The 16,206-nt window shown below is 36.9% G+C and overlaps 1 protein-coding gene across 9 annotated transcripts in view; it reads left to right on the top strand.

The window, feature by feature from the left end:
* Positions 1 to 16,206, top strand: part of LRCH3 (leucine rich repeats and calponin homology domain containing 3) — a 120,954-nt gene that overhangs the window by 56,116 nt on the left and 48,632 nt on the right. For all 9 annotated transcript variants that reach the window (XR_010406206.1, XM_045903041.3, XM_045903039.3 and 6 more), the window contains exons 4-6: positions 582 to 687; positions 4,361 to 4,497; positions 5,773 to 5,882. Coding sequence is in view for 8 of the 9 variants with exons in the window: in XM_045903041.3 (XP_045758997.1) it covers positions 582 to 687; positions 4,361 to 4,497; positions 5,773 to 5,882 (353 nt within the window). In the remaining variant the exon portion in view is untranslated. The remainder of the gene's footprint in view (positions 1 to 581; positions 688 to 4,360; positions 4,498 to 5,772; positions 5,883 to 16,206) is intronic.

Genomic DNA, 16,206 nt, shown 5'->3' with positions numbered 1-16,206 from the left:
ATAGAGCAGTATCTGTTTTTTCCGTGGCCTGTGAGTTATGTGTACTTTATTATTTTTTCTCTCACTTTCAGTTTGATAAAGAACTTTTCGAGTTATCTTCAATGCATTTTTTTATATTCTTGAGCAGGCGAGCTGGCATTTTGAAAATAGGATTTCCTTTTAATTAATTTTATCATTATAATTTTTATCATTGTTTTTTCTTCTAGTTTCATTAGAACACTTATAAAATAGATCAGTTTTTATACTTTTTTCTAATTTACCTTTTCACTAGAATTTTCATTTGATTTGATCCCAGGCTTTCTGTCCACATCTTGTCATTTAATTTTTGTTCTGCTCAAAAAATTAGTGTAGATCCATATAAAATGTGTAAAATCAGTCAGAAACCTGTAAGTTTTTAGAATTAAATGCTAGTACAAACTATGGTATTATTCTTGGACACAGAATCATTAATTTTTTTTTTTTTTTTTACAGTTAAGACAGACCATAGGTATTATCTTATCGAACCTCATTTTACACATGGTTTAAAGCAGACAAATTTGTAATATTAGAACAATTCTTTACTTTGTATCTTTTTGAGATAGGATGTGAGCTGCAATGAAATTCAAACAATACCTTCCCAAATTGGTAATTTGGAGGCCTTGAGAGACCTTAATGTAAGAAGAAACCACTTAGTACGTTTGCCTGAAGGTAAGAAACCGAAATAATTGTTTCATTATTACTTGTTTCTTTATTTTGAAGATCTCTCAGACTGATAGGTACAGGACAAAAATGTATAAGAGCTACAGGCAATGTTTGAGATATAGTGGTTCAGCTACTATATGTTGTTATCTGTTTCCTTGTGGATTTTAAAGTTAGATTCTTCAGTGAAAAACTCCAATAACTATTAACCAGTGATTGTATTTTAAGATCTTGTCAGAATTAATTAATAACTCAAGGTAGGGTCCCTGGAAGTTTCAGTAAGTGCAAGTACTTGGGAGAAGTAGATCATGTTTTTGATCAGGAAATAGTTTAGTGTAATGAAAAACATTCCTGCAATTTGCACTGACTTAAATGGACTTGACTTGAACTTACTTTATCTTTCCCTGGAAATGTTCAGATAGAGGCTAATTAATGGTTGGAGGTAATGTGTAGAATGAATAATGAATGGAGTGAGAGACTGCACTGGGAGGCTTGTTATCTTAGGCTCACTATAGGCTCTGGTATATGTATCTAAATCATAAAAATGATTAAGCAAATTAAGTATAATTTACCAACCCTTCAAAATATGAATTCATGAAAGAAGCTGTAAAAAGAAATGAAAATGAGGAGAATTTAGATCAGAGTATATCTTTAATTTTATTATGGAAAATTTCATATATAAATGAGAGCAATGAATATCCAGCTATGGTAGTTATCAGTTCCTGGCAACTCCTGTGTCATCTAAACTCCTATCCACTTTCCCTTACCTCTGTCCTTTAGAAGGTATTTTCATGACTGTGATGCTCTAGGTTCTTCTATAAAACATGACCTATAATATATAGTAAATACTGAATTAACTAATGAAGCTTTTGCTTCACTGTGGAATCAAATATTAACACCAGTATGATCCAGTATGATTTTTAATTCTAAAATATACAAGTGTGACTTTGACATTTTGGATGTCAAAATGTCTCAATAAGTGACCTTTTAGTCCACTTTTATACACTTAGTGCAGTCAGACTAGCCAAAATCCTGCATAACTTTCCTTTCAGTCACTTACCCAGTAACCTTTACACCTTTTACTTTTAGAGCCCTTCCTCATTTCCTCCTGGGTCTGCTTTCTACCCCCTCAGGAATGTGAATGAAGACCCCCAGCAGAACTGACCAAAATCATGGCACAGGCCTTATAACCCGAAAATTCTATCCAAGATTACTCTTCTACTCGGGGACCTACCTACTGAGATTGATCTTTAAAGGCTTATTAATGTAGTAATACGGACTTAATATAAAATCAATTAAGGAAAACATTGGGATTTTAGTGAAAATGAAAATTCAGGGTTTTAGATGACAATTACAGTCTAATAATTTTATCATCTAATTTATTTCTCTATCATATTTTAAATGTGTGTTACCAAGAAAATGGTGAGTCACACAAATAGTTTTAAATGGTTTTCTATCAGCTTATCTTGTAATCTCAGCATATTCAGCTAAATTGAGAGTTAAACTGGAGGAAAGCTTTATTCTGATAGCTACATAAGTTAGTGTAGAAGTTCATATGGTCTCTAACATATTCCAGTTTGGTAGATAAATTAGTATGTCTCTTATTGCCATTTTGATTTTAAATTTTAATTGTTATAAAGTAATATATTGCTCAGAAAGTCGAGTAGTATAAAAATATATATAGTATGAAATAGTATAAAAAATAGTATGAAAATATATCGTTCAGAAAGTCGAGTAGAAAAAGCTCAAAATCAATAATAGCATTCCCCTGCCTCAGCCATCTCCCTCCCCAGTTATTTTTTTTTTAAGATTTGTTTATTAATTAGAGAGAGAGTGTGTGCACACACATGCGCATGGGGGAGGGGAAGAGAGAGAGAATCTCAAGCAGACTGCCCCCCCCCAAGTGTGGAGGCAGCACAGGACTCGATCTCATGACTGCGAGATCATGACCTGAGCTGAAATCAAGGTTGGACCCTTAACCAACTAAGCCACCCAGGCACCCCTCTGCCTCCCCGGTTTTAATGTCTAGAAGCATCTACCTTCTCCACCTTTGATTCTTTTCACTGGCACTTGCTGACATACTTCTAAATGACGTGCTTTAACAGCTTTGCTGGATTTACCAGTCTTGACACTTGTGTCAGCTTCCTGTTATGGTAGATGACTATTTATAAATATTAAATATTTTTATTTTTTAAGATTTTATTTATTTATTAGAGAGCTTGAGCGCTCACACAAGTAGGCAGGGCAGCAGGCAGAGGGAGAGGGAGAGAAGCAGGCTCCTCGCTGAGCAGAGAGCCCGATCCCAGGGTCCTGGGATCATGACCTGAGCCAAAGGCAGATAGATGCTTAACCTACTGAGCCACCCAGGTGACCTGGCAGATGACGATTTAACTTTCTTACAAACTATCACGATCATACCTTTACTTCCCTCCTACTATCTTCCTAGTGTAATTTTTTTAAGATTTTATTTATTTGACAGAGTGACACAGTGAGAGAAGGAACACAAGCAGAGGGAGTGGGAGAGGGAGAAGCAGGCTTCCTGCTGAGCAAGGAGCCTGATGCAGGGCTCGATCCCAGGACCCTGGGATCATGACCTGAGCCAAAGGCAGACGCTTAACGACTGAGCCACCCAGGCGCCCCTTCCCAGTGTAGTTTTATCACAACTTTTGATCAAAGTGTTATTGTTTATGTTATTACAACTATATAAATACTGTTCCCTGCCAATTCAGTTGATGTACTCTGATTTTATTTCTTTTTTATACATCTTATTTTTGTTGTTGTTTTTGTCTTTTTTTATTTGCTTAGTTTTTTATGTACGTATGGCTAATTCCTCCCTCTTTTTTTAGCAGAGAGAGAAAAACCACATTCACATAATTTTTATTACACTATCTATTACAATTGTTCTATTTTATTATTAGTTTTTGTCGTTAATTTTATTTTATTTTATTTGTTGTTAATTTCTTACTGTGCCTAATTTATAAATTAAACTTTATCATATGTATACAGGTATGTACGTATAGGAGAAATCACAGTATATGTATACGGGTATGTATGTATAGGAAATATCACAGAATATATAGGGTTTGGTAGTATCTGCAGTTTCTGCATCCCCTGGGGGTTTTGAAACATATCCCCCATGAATAAGAGGGGACTGACTACTGGCATTCAAGAGCTGGGGATGGGGTGGGGTTCGGTAGGAACATGCTGAGGTCTCGTCGCTGTGTAGACTTCCTTTTAAATCCTCCATTTCCAACTGGCAACTCATCCTGACTTTCCATTGTGCCTAAGATTCCTGAATTCAAAGCCTTTGATTCAGTGTCACTAGAGAATAACTTACTGACCCCGGTGGTGAATGATTGGAGAGGGGTAGGGCTGCATGAGTTGAGGTTGGGGACTTAGACATTTAACTTGTTCTTTGTACAGACTATCATCTAATCCTTTGGTTATGCCTACGTTTCTGTCGTATCAGGCCTCCGGTTTCTAGTTCTGTGAGGGGTCAGACTGCTTGCTTTTCACTAGTATTCCCATCTGTAAGCAACTAGATTTCATTTTATAATATCAGTTCATCTTTAAGAAAGGAGATAAATACATTAAATTCGCTCTCTTTAACTAGAAGGTCCTGTAAAAATTGTTTAGTTTTGAAATATCATTAATTGTTCATTTCCATTTTATCACCCTGCAGAGCTGGCAGAGCTGCCTTTGATACGGTTAGACTTCTCCTGCAATAAAATTACAACAATCCCTGTTTGTTATCGGAACCTCAGGCACCTACAGATGATCACCCTAGATAACAATCCACTACAGTCTCCTCCTGCACAGGTAAACTCTAGTGGATTTGAAGTATACTGGGAACTTTTTTGACAAAGGGTGAATTTAAAAATTGAAGTTCTATGCATTTATCTTTTTGTTGGAAATGAAGTTCTTTTACAGTAAATTCACACACATATGCATTCTTTAGAAGCCCTGAATAAATGGGATGAAGGACAGATAATATTTCCAGAAGTGCTTTTCCTTTCACTAAATTCTTACTTTTTAAGTTGAGGGGTTCTTCTCGAAGTTTTTCTAATACAATTTGAGTTAATTTCTTTCTGGTAAAACTTGAAAGTAGGCAATGTAAACATGAGAGACAAATAAAAATACTTGGCTTTCAGCATTAAAGATTATCAGTGCGTTTCTTCTGACCATCATTTTTGTACCTTTTTATTTTCTAAAATCTTAAGTTCCTCATTTAGTCAGTTTGATCATTTGTTTATCATATGAAACTATTTAATAATAAAGTAATTTTAAGGTAACTTTACATATAGATTCTAGCCATCCCATAATCTGAAAAATTTTACCAGCCTATATTTTTCTTTTTTTTAAATGTAACTTAATTTTTTTTATTATGTCAGTTAGCCAACATATAGTACATCACTAGTTTTTGATGTAGTGTTCAACGATTCATTAGTTGCGTATAACACCTAGGGCTCATCACAACACATGCCAGCCCATATTTTTCACTGTAGCATTTGAACTCTACAGTTGATGATGGTCTTATTCAAGCCTCTGGATGACAACTATAAAGTTTTATGAGTAAACTTCATAACTATAGAAGGATCTCATAATCTTAAAGAATTTATATTTTGACTTCTGTCAACAGAAATGTAACTTTAATATTTAATCATTTCCTGCTTTTCTCTCTTACGAAAAGTAGGATTCAAAACATAATTGTGCATGATTGTTGGATTTCTAAAAGCAAAAGTTGCCGGTGAAATCTATGGGGAACAATGCTTTAAATCCCTGACTATGCCTAATCTAATCAGTTTGATAAGTTTATTTGGTATTCTATCAGTGTTTATAATCATAAATTATTTATTTTATATGTTACTGAAATTTATTCTTGACTAGAAAACAAAAATCTGTATTTATATCACTTAAACACATAAAATAACATGTTATAATGAGTATTTGATTTTTAATATCACTGGATGTAGTTGATAGAAATGCCTTGCTTCTAATATATAATAAGTAAAAAGCTGATTGTGATTGTTAGCAAGGGACACATATATTTCAAATGAGTAATAATTTGGTTGCCTTTATATGTTACTTTTTTAGATATGTATAAAAGGCAAAATCCACATATTTAAGTACCTGAACATACAGGCTTGTAAGATTGCTCCAGATCTGCCAGATTATGATAGGAGACCCTTGGGTTTTGGCTCCTGGTGAGTATATTTTATTTTTTTATTTAATGTATTCCATCTTGGGCGCCTGGGTGGCTCAGTTGGTTAAGCGACTGCCTTCAGCTCAGGTCATGATCCCAGGGTCCTGGGATCGAGTCCCGCATCGGGCTCCCTGCTCTGCGGGGAGCCTGCTTCTCCCTCTCCCACTCCCCCTGCTTGTGTTCCCTCTCTCGCTATGTCTCTGTCAAATAAATAAAATAAAAAATCTTAAAAAAAAAAAAGTAATAATAATGTATTCCATCTCATAGGGAATCAAACTGGACCCTTAAATCTGTCTGAATGTTTAACTAAAGGGAAATAACCTATTTTGACACTGTTTTTCTCAGAATGTTTGTATTAAGTAAACAGTCGATTACAGAGATCTGACAAAGTGTAGTTCTAAGTTAAGGTTTCTCTACCTCAGCACTGTTGATATTTTGGGCAAGATAACTCTTTGTTGTGGGAAGCTGTCTTGTACATCAGAAGATGTTTATCAGTATTCCTGGCTTCTGTAGCACCTTCCCAGTGTGACAAACAAAAACGGCTCCAGACATTGCTAAATAGCCCCTGAGGGGTCCCTACTTGAAAACCACTGGTCTCAGTGACTTGAATGCTGACCTTTGCTCTGCTGTTAATTCTGTGACTTAAAGCAAGTCATTCAAACTTTTGGGAGTTGATTTTTTCTTTAGGGAGTGAAGAGGATGGATTTGATGACCATTAATGTCACTTCAGGATCTTTTAGTTTATGAATCCTTCAACTACATAACACCTGAATGACAAGGTTACCTCTTTGGCATTCCCAACCATCTGGAACAATCTTAAGCAGCAGTAATTAAATTCAAAAGGCCTTTTAACAGGCAAAATAGATGTCTCAGTGAAGGTGCTATAATGCATATAGGCCTTATTCAAAAGAGAACCCCTCTGGCCTTCTATTAGAACTTGTCACATTTTACATTAAAGCACAGTCCTAATGAGCTTGCTTCTCAGTATCCTAGTCTAAAACAAATTAACAAATTTCTATTTTGGTAGAGTTTCTAAAAGCAGACATTAAAAATACAAAAAGTTGGGCGCCTGCGTGGCTCAGTTGGTTGAGCGACTGCCTTCGGCTCGGGTCATGGTCCCGGGGTCCTGGGATCGAGTCCCGCATCGGGCTCCCTGCTCCGCGGGGAGCCTGCTTCTCCCTCTCCCACTCCCCCTGCTTGTGTTCCCTCTCTCGCTGTGTCTCTCTCTGTCAAATAAATAAATAAAATCTTTAAGAAAAAAAAAATACAAAAAGTTATTTGAAAGAAAAAATAAAACTATAAAAAGCAGACACATATTATAAAAATTAGTGGTTAACTCTGAGAGGAAGGAATAGTCAATGTGAAAGACACATAAGGGGACTTTAAAGGTATTAATGTCTCGGGGCACTGGGGTGGCTCAGTTGTTAAGCATCTGCCTTCGGCTCAGGTCATGATCCCAGGGTCCTGGGACTGAGCCCCACATCAGGCTCCCTACTCCGCAGGAAGTCTCCTTCTCCCCCTTCCTCTCCACCTGCTTGTGTTCCTTCTCTCGCTGTGTCTCTCTCTGTCAAATAAATAAATAAAATACTTAAAAATAATAATAATAAATAAAGGTATTAATGTCTCATCATGTTTTAAAAGCTATGTCTGTTATATTCATTTTTTATCTGTATGACATATTTCATAATTTAACAAGATACTGAAAAGTAGTAACACTCCAAAAACATAGTGCCTTGATGCCATTAGGTATATATGCAAATAACCCTCCATATTTCAGTAGTATTTTAAATTATTGCCATGTTAGAGCACAGTACAATAATTGATGCTCATCAAGAAAATGCTAAGGTATATTAGAGATATCATTTCCAGTAAAGGGAAATGTGCATTAAGTTTAAATTTTAAATACAGTTTAAATTTTTTTCATCAGAAATTATTAGAATTAAATATTTAAGTGTTTATGGTATAAAGGAGTAATCTCAAGCTATCTGAAAATATAGAACCTGATTTTTTTTTTTTAAGATTTTATTTATTAGAGAGAGTGAGGGAGAGAGCGAGCACAAGCTGGGGGAGGGGCAGAGGGAGAAGCAGACTCCCCACTGAGCAGGGAGCCCAATGCGGGGCTCCATCCCAGGACTCCTGGATCATGACCTGAGCCAAAGGCAGATGCTTAACTGACTGAGCCACCCAAGTGCCCCCAGAACCTGATTTCTTAAGTAAATTAAATATTACTCCAAAGGGACTTGACTTCTGCCCTTTGCCACAGACCATGTGTTTCTTCTTCACCACTGTATCCCTAGTTCACCTGGGCGTTTGGCACACCAAGTAATACTCAACAAGTATTTATTAAAGTAATGAACAGTTTGGTCACACAAATGTTATTTCCGTCCTAACTTTTCTGTGCATAAAAGTTATCAGAACAACTTTATAATGACGTTCTGGGGTTTTTTTGGTCTAGCTGTTAGATTGAAGAGTTTCATAGACACTCTGAAGGGTATTTAAAATACTAGCTCTAATCTGGTGGTTTAAGCATACAATAATACAAGTTTTAGTATATTTATACAAATACACAAGGAGAAATTAACCCAATGTCCTATATACCCCTAAAAGATTCCTACAAGAACATCTCGGTCCTAACACTTTTAACTCCGAGAAGACTGAAAGCAGGTATGTGATGTTAAGGTTAAGACATAAAAGGTTTTGACAGATGGTAGGGATTAGGTCTGGCATACTCTGTGCTAGATCTAGGCCTCTCTTGGAGAAAGGACTTTGACAGTGGGGAGAATATGAAGGGACCCAGACCATTATTGCCAAGAATTTTTAAATTTCCTCTATTCATTATATCCTTTTCTTTCTTCAAGTCTTTTTCCTCTTACCTTGGTAAATCGCTTATAATATAGAACTCTTGTCTTATTTATTGAAAAAAGTTTTGTTTTTCCTATTCAAAATTTTCATTAAGTATGTTCTAGTCCTGTACTCTTGAAAGATGTACTACAACAAATAAATGTAGGGGCGCCTGGGTGGTTTGGTCGGTTAAGCGTCTGCCTTCGGCTCAGGTCATGATCCCAGGGTCCTGGGATCAAGCCCGGCATCTGGCTCCCTGCTCCGCAAGAAGCCTGCTTCTCCCTCTCTCACTCCACCTGCTTGTACTCTCTCTCCTCTCTCTCTCTCTCTCTCTCTCTGTCAAATAAATAAATAAAATCTTAAAAAGTAAATTAAAAAAATGTAGCTTTTATTTTACATCGACACTAATTGATTTTCCCCCTTGGAGTTAATCATCTTTGTTAAGAAAAAGTTTTCCTCTCCTAAAATAGCAGAGTAGGAACATGAACTGCTACAGCTGCCTTTGGGGTTTGAGTGTCAGGCAGTTAATGATGACTACTGGGGATGTGTATGTGAGGGTAGGTCCAAAGACTAAGGAGCAATCACCAGCCCCTATAGGAATAATGGGCTTTGATTAAAGCCTGTGGTGCTGATTGCAGAACCTGTTTCTCTCTTTCTGTCCTTAGTCTTGAGGACTAATTAGTCTTGGCCTAATTTTTTTAAATATAGAAATCCTCATCATAATACTTTAAAAACATAAAACTTCTCAAAAAAGCCTGGCAAGAGACGTGTGTATTTGTTAAGACAAAAAGAAGGCTTGAATCCATGGAGAAATATACCCTAAATGGAAAGTCTAAATAGCATAAACATGTTGTGTCTCTCCAAAGGAATTAGTAATTATAGATTTGATGTCTTTCAGTCCCTCTAATAATCCCTCACCATGCTCACTAGATTAATCTGTATTCTGTATTTTCCATTTTTTCTGGAGTTATATTACATTATTTGTAATTCTTTCAGAATGTCCTAGATAATATTTTTATATATAATATAAATAAAATATTTCCTTCCAACTCCTCATGCAGTGGTGAATGGGGTATTGTACCTTCATGTCTTTTTTACTGAGGTATGGATTAGTGAGATTGCACTGTAGTTGGCCATACCTTTATTCAAAATGCCACCATGGAGTGAGAATGTCTGTACTATTGGGCAGTTCACTTAACCTCTCTGGACTTCAGTTTCTTCAACGTGATCTTTATTTACCCCAGTTATGCCCTAACAGTAGTTCTAAGGATTGAATGACCTGGTTCTGAAAGTGCTTGGCTGACCATAAAGTCTTATGTAAATATTAGACATGATCGTTACTAGCTATCTACGGTGATCTAGGACCAGTTTGGTCCTAAGAGTCCTGTCTTGCTAAAGAGAATTTTTATTAATCCTGTAGCTCTTAAGGTATTCAGTACAGATTAGGTGCTGTGGTACTTTCCTTCAATCCTTACATGTAACTTTCTAACTGCTTTTGCATAATATATAAACTGCGACCAATCTTCCTTAAGTCATTTTACAAAGATCACAAATGTTTTATTTATTTCTAGATGTAAATGTTTCCAATTCCTTTAGCAAGTTGCACTGTTGTGATAACTTTTAAGTTTTATACAATGGCACATGTATTTTTCAGTAGTGATCTATAATGACCTATGCTTTTTTGCTGACCACCTATATATTACAGACTAAATATATTTATGTATGGTAATGTGGCAGTGAACCAAAACTGAGGAAAGACTAAGCCACTGGAAAGAAAAGTCCTGCTTCTGCAACCTGAGTAACGGAATTAATTCTCTCCAACAAGCCTGGGCTTGTGAAAGCAATGATCATCCTTTATTGATATTTGTATTCTTAGTATCTAGAACACTGTGTGACATTCAATAAATGTTTGGTGAACTAAACCCAAATGAAGCAGATGTAGTGACTTGTGATAACAGCAAATGCTCTCTTAAGGGTACATTCTTCATAGAAATAATAATAATAATAACTTTTATTTAGTCCTTAGTAGTAATATTTGTGCAAATCCTTAGCTTATATTTTTCAGTCTTTGTAGCAAATCTGTGAGGTAGGTGTTGTTAATCTTTTTTTTTTCTTTAACTTACGAGGAAACAAGTTGAGAGAAGTTAAGCAAGTTAATTGAAGTCGTCACACAGCTAGTAAATGATGGTGCCACGTTGTCAGTCCAGATCTGTTAAACTATAAAAATAGCCATGTTTTATGCTCCTCACTGCACTCTACTGACTCACAGTTCAAGTTCCTGCTACAGAAAAGGCACTTACACATCTGAGTCCATGTTATGCTAGGTAGTTTAAGGAGATTGGACTTTCTGACAGGGCATAGCTGGAGCCTGGCTGGCAGAACTCTGCCAGGCCTCCTGCGGGCCATATTTATTCACTGGGTAACCGTCTGTCCTGGTTTACTTGTGACTAAGGGTTTTCCTGGGACACAGGACTTTAAGTTCTAAAACCAAAAAAAAATCCTGAGTGAACCCAGGAGTTGGTAAACCTGTATGCCTCACTTTAATCTTACCAGTTTCAACTCTGAACAAGAGTGAGTATGTGGAGAAGCTAAAGGTAACAAATAAAGGAGATAAATAGCTTAATGCAGAGATTCTATTAATTCTGTTTATGTTACCCACTTGAAAAATATCACAGTAAATTTAGGCTTATCTCAATTGGCTGCTTGATAGAATAAACGTTATATAGAACAATATCCTCTAGAAATCGCAAAATCTTTACTTGAAAAAAATACATAATATTTTAAAATATTTTTCAGTAAATCTTGAAATATACATACTTCTTTTGGCAGCTGCAGAATTTTATAAGTGTTGCTTAATGTATAATTTTATTAGAAAGCTTTTAAAGTTGGGTACCTTGGCCTGACTTTGCGGTGATAAAACATATATAGTACCTATCTGTAAGTTCTGGACTCTAAAACAAGCATAAAAGCAGACCTATCACATAGATGATTAAATAAGACATTTTACTTAAATACTAACAGTTTGGAGATACAGATGAAGGGCAAATGGATATTCATTGTATTACTCTCCTAACTCTTGTATAGATATGAATTTTTCCAAAGTAAAAAGTTGGTAGAAATTAACTACTTTTCTCTTAGAAAAGTAAATTTTTTTTAGTTTATGTATTTGTTTGTTTATTTATTTATTTATTTACTTTTAAAGATTTTATTTATTTATTTGAGAGAGAGAATGAGATAGAGCATGAGAGGGGGGAGGGTCAGAAGGAGAAGCAGACTCCCTGCCGAGCAGGGAGCCCGATGCGGGACTCGATCCCGGGACTCCAGGATCATGACCTGAGCCGAAGGCAGTCGCTTAACCAGCTTAGCCACCCAGGCGCCCCTATTTATTTTTTTATTTATTTTTAAGTAATCTCAGCGTCCAACATGGGGCTTGAACTCACGACCCCAAGATCAGGAGTCACATGCTCTTCCAATTGAACCAGCCAGGCACTGCTAGAAAAGTAATTTTAGAAATCTGCTGGGAGACTTTTTTTGCTAAATGATCTTGATGGGGGAAGGTGGGGAAAATGAGGAAGATAGCCAGAAGGTACCTGTATTTTTGGATCTTCATAATCAGAGCATATTTAGTACATTGGACAAATAGATCTATATATTAATTACTACTACATTCAAAGTAAAATCTTTATCAATAAAATAAATGATGTTACAAAGACTTTCTTTTATTCACATAGGGTTTTTTGTTTGTTTTGTTTTTAAAGATTTTATTTATTTATTTATTTGACTGAGAGATAGAGCCAGAGAATACAACCAGGGGGAGTGGCCGAGGGAGAGGGAGAAGCAGGCTTCCCACTGAGTAGGGCCCGAAGCGGGCCTCGATCCCAGGACCCTGGGATCATGACCTGAGCCGAAGGCAGATGGCTTAACCAACTGAGCCACCCAGGCACCCTGGTTTGTTTTGTTTTTAACTGACATAAATCTTTCACTTTATATAAAGGCATATGAGTAGAAATGGTTAACCTCATTTTATGGAAATTAAAGTTATGTGCATTAACTATGTAAGAATATATGGAATACAAAATTCAGTACTAGAAAAACACTATTTTAAATTTGTACCGTTGAAAGTTGCTTTTCAACACCATGCTTATTAAATAAAATACTAATAGACCATTTTTTTAAAAATAAGCCTTGTCATGTTTTAGATTTCTAATTAAGCTAACTTTTATTTTTTTATTTTTTTAAAGATTTTTTGTTTATTTATTTGACAGAGAGACACAGCGAGAGAGGGAACACAAGCAGGGGGAGTGGGAGAGGGAGAAGCAGGCTTCCCTCTGAGCAGGGAGCCCGATGCGGGGCTCGATCCCAGGACCCTGGGATCATGACCTGAGCCGAAGGCAGACGCTTAACGACTGAGCCACCCAGGCGCCCCTGAGCTAACTTTTAAAAGTATGTTTAAGAACAAGCAAAAACTATAGCTATAAAACTTTTCGAAGAAAGTGTGGAAGAATATCTTTGTGACATAGAATAGGCAATGATTTCTGAGGATACAGAAAGCAATAACCATAAAAAAAAAGACATGATAAATTAGATTTCAGCAAAATGAAAAGCATCTCCTCGTGAAAAGAAAATACTAAGAAAATGAATACGCAAACCACAGACTGGGAGAAAATATTTGCAATATGTATATATATGACACATATATATGATAGAGGACTTATATCCAAACTATAAAGGGTATCTGCAACTTAATGTTAAAAAGACAAACAACCCAATTAAAAGTTGGGCAAAAGACTTGATCAGATACTTGACAAAGATAAACAAATGACCAATAAGCACCCCAAAAAGTGCTCAACATCATCAGTCATCATGGAAATGTAAAGTAAGGCACAAGACATAATTACACACCTACTAGAATGACTGAAATTAAAACTGACAACACCAGATGTCTAGTGGGGCTGTGCAGCAACCAGTGCTTGCCTACACTGCTTACAGAACTGTAAAATGGAACATCCACTTTGGCGAAATATTTGGCAGATTTTTAAACAGCTTTATTGAGATACAATGTACAAATCATAACATTTATCTATTTTAAGTGTGCAGCTCAGTGAATTTTGGTAAATGGATGCAATCATGAGACTACCAACACAAGACGGATAGCAGTTCCATCACCCATGTGCCCCTTTACACTAGATAAGTCCTTTCCCCTTCACTCAGCCCCGGGCAGCTACTGATCTGCTCTCAGTCAGTATAGCTTTGCCTTTTCTAAAGTTTCATATAGATGAAATCAAGCATTATATAGTGTTTTGTGTCTGGCTTCTTAGCAGACTGTTTTTGAGATTACTGGTATATTTAGAAATGGGCAAAAGAACGGACCTTTCACAAAAAGAAGATAAATGAATGGCCAATACCCACACAAAATGATACTCCATATCATTAGTCATCAGAAGAATACTAATTAAAATGACAGTGAGATACACCTTTCATTCACCACAATAGCTGAAATGAAAGACTGACAACACGAGTGTTGGCAGCTGGAACGCAGATACATTGCTGGTGTGAATGGAAAATGGGATAGCTACTTTCAAAAACAGATTGGCAAATCTGTTCGTTTGTTTTTTAAGTTAAGCCAACACTTAAATAATTTATCCATTCTACTTGAAGATATTAAAACCATCAAGAATTTCACTGACATGGTGCTGAGCAAAAAAAGCCAGATTAAAAAAAATACATATGATTCCATTTTTTGAGTTCCAGAGTAAGCAAAACTAATTGTATTACTTTTTTTTTTTTGAAGATTTTATTTATTTATTTGACAGAGACAGACACAGTGAGAGAGGGAACACACACAGGGGGAGTGGGAGAAGGAGAAGCAGGCTTCCTGCCGAGCAGGGAGCCCCATGTGGGGCTCAATCCCAGGACCATGGGATCATGACCTGAGCTGAAGGCAGATGCTTAATGACTAAGCCACCCAGGCATCCTAATTGTATTACTTTTTTATTGCTGCCATAACAAATTACCACAGGCTTAGATTTTTAAACACAAATTTGTTATCTTACGGTTTTGTAGGTCAGAAGTCCAAGTCTTGGTCTCATTGGGCTAAAATCATTTTCTATAGGCTCTGAGTAGGATACATTTCCTTGCCTTTTTCAACTTCTAGAGAGAAGCTGTCCACATTCCTTGACTCTTAACCAAAAGTCATCTTCAAGCCAGCATTGCATCACACTGACCTCTTTTGCCTCCCTCTTCCACTGTTAAGGGCCCTTTTGATTACATTGTGTCCGTTCAGATAATTTACATTAATTTCGGATCAGCTGACTAGCAACCTTATTTTTACTTTCAGCCTTAATTCCCCTTTGCCATGTAAAGAAACATATTTATAGGTTCCAGGGATTAGATCTTAGACATCTTTGGGGACTGTTACTCTGCGTTTCATACTAATTTAAGGTGAAAAAATCAGAGTAGTGGTTATCTCTTAAGAGCACACTGTAACATGGTGAGGGGAATTGACTGGGAAAGGGATGTGTGGGAACTTTCAGGCAAAGTAGAAATGTCCTACAATCATGATAGAGGTGTATATTACAAAGATGGATTCATTTGTCAAGTGTATAGCTAAGGTGTATGCATTTCACTGTATATGAATTTTACCTTTAAAAGTACTATCAGGGGGCACTTGGGTGGCTCAGTCGTCAAGCGTCTGCCTTCTGCCTTCGGTTCAGGTCATGATCCCGGGGTCCTGGGATCAAGCCCTGCATTGGGCTCCCTGCTCCGTGGGAAACCTGCTTCTCCCTCTCCCACTACCCCTGCTTCTGTTCTTTCTCTCGCTCTCTGTCAAATAAATAAATAAAATCTTTAAAAAAAAAATGACTATTGGGGGTGCCTGGGTGGTTCAGTCAGTTAAGCATCTGACTCTTGATTTCAGCTCAGGTCACGATCTCAGGGTCATGAGATTGAGCCCTCTGTTGGGTTCCATGCTGGGTGTGGAGCCTGCTTAAGATTCTCTCTCTCCCTCTCCCCCTCCCCACTCTCTCTCTTAAAAAAAAAAAAATGAGGGGGCGCCTGGGTGGTCAGTCAGTTAAGGGTCCGACTTTTTTTTTAATGTTTTATTTATTTATTCATGAGAGTCAGAGAGAGGCAGAGGGAGAAGCAGTCTCCCCTGCCTAGCAGGGGAGCCCAGTGCAGCACTCGATCCCAGGACCCTGGGATCATGACCTGAGCCGAAGGCAGACGCTTAACCATCTGAGCCACCCAGGCGCCCCAAGGGACTGACTCTTGATTTCAGCTCAGGTCTCTATCTCGAGGCAGTGAGTTCAAGCCCTGTGTTGGGGGGCATGGGAAATGGGTTAGAAGCATAGGTGAAGCAAGAATGGCAGTGTTGACATTTTTGAAACTGGTGAGTGCTGTTATATTAGTATACTAGTATACATTATACTGTTTATTTTAGTTCAGAATTTTTCATATTAAAAAGTCAAAAGAATGCCCATTTAATT

This window comes from Mirounga angustirostris, unplaced genomic scaffold (assembly GCF_029215605.1).
Source record: "Mirounga angustirostris isolate CCGP_5_RB_7025 unplaced genomic scaffold, mMirAng1.0.hap1 SCAF_1, whole genome shotgun sequence".
Classification (NCBI taxonomy): Eukaryota; Metazoa; Chordata; class Mammalia; order Carnivora; family Phocidae; genus Mirounga; species Mirounga angustirostris.
Note: the sequence above shows the minus strand (reverse complement) of the source record. Positions and strands in the feature narration are given on the sequence as shown.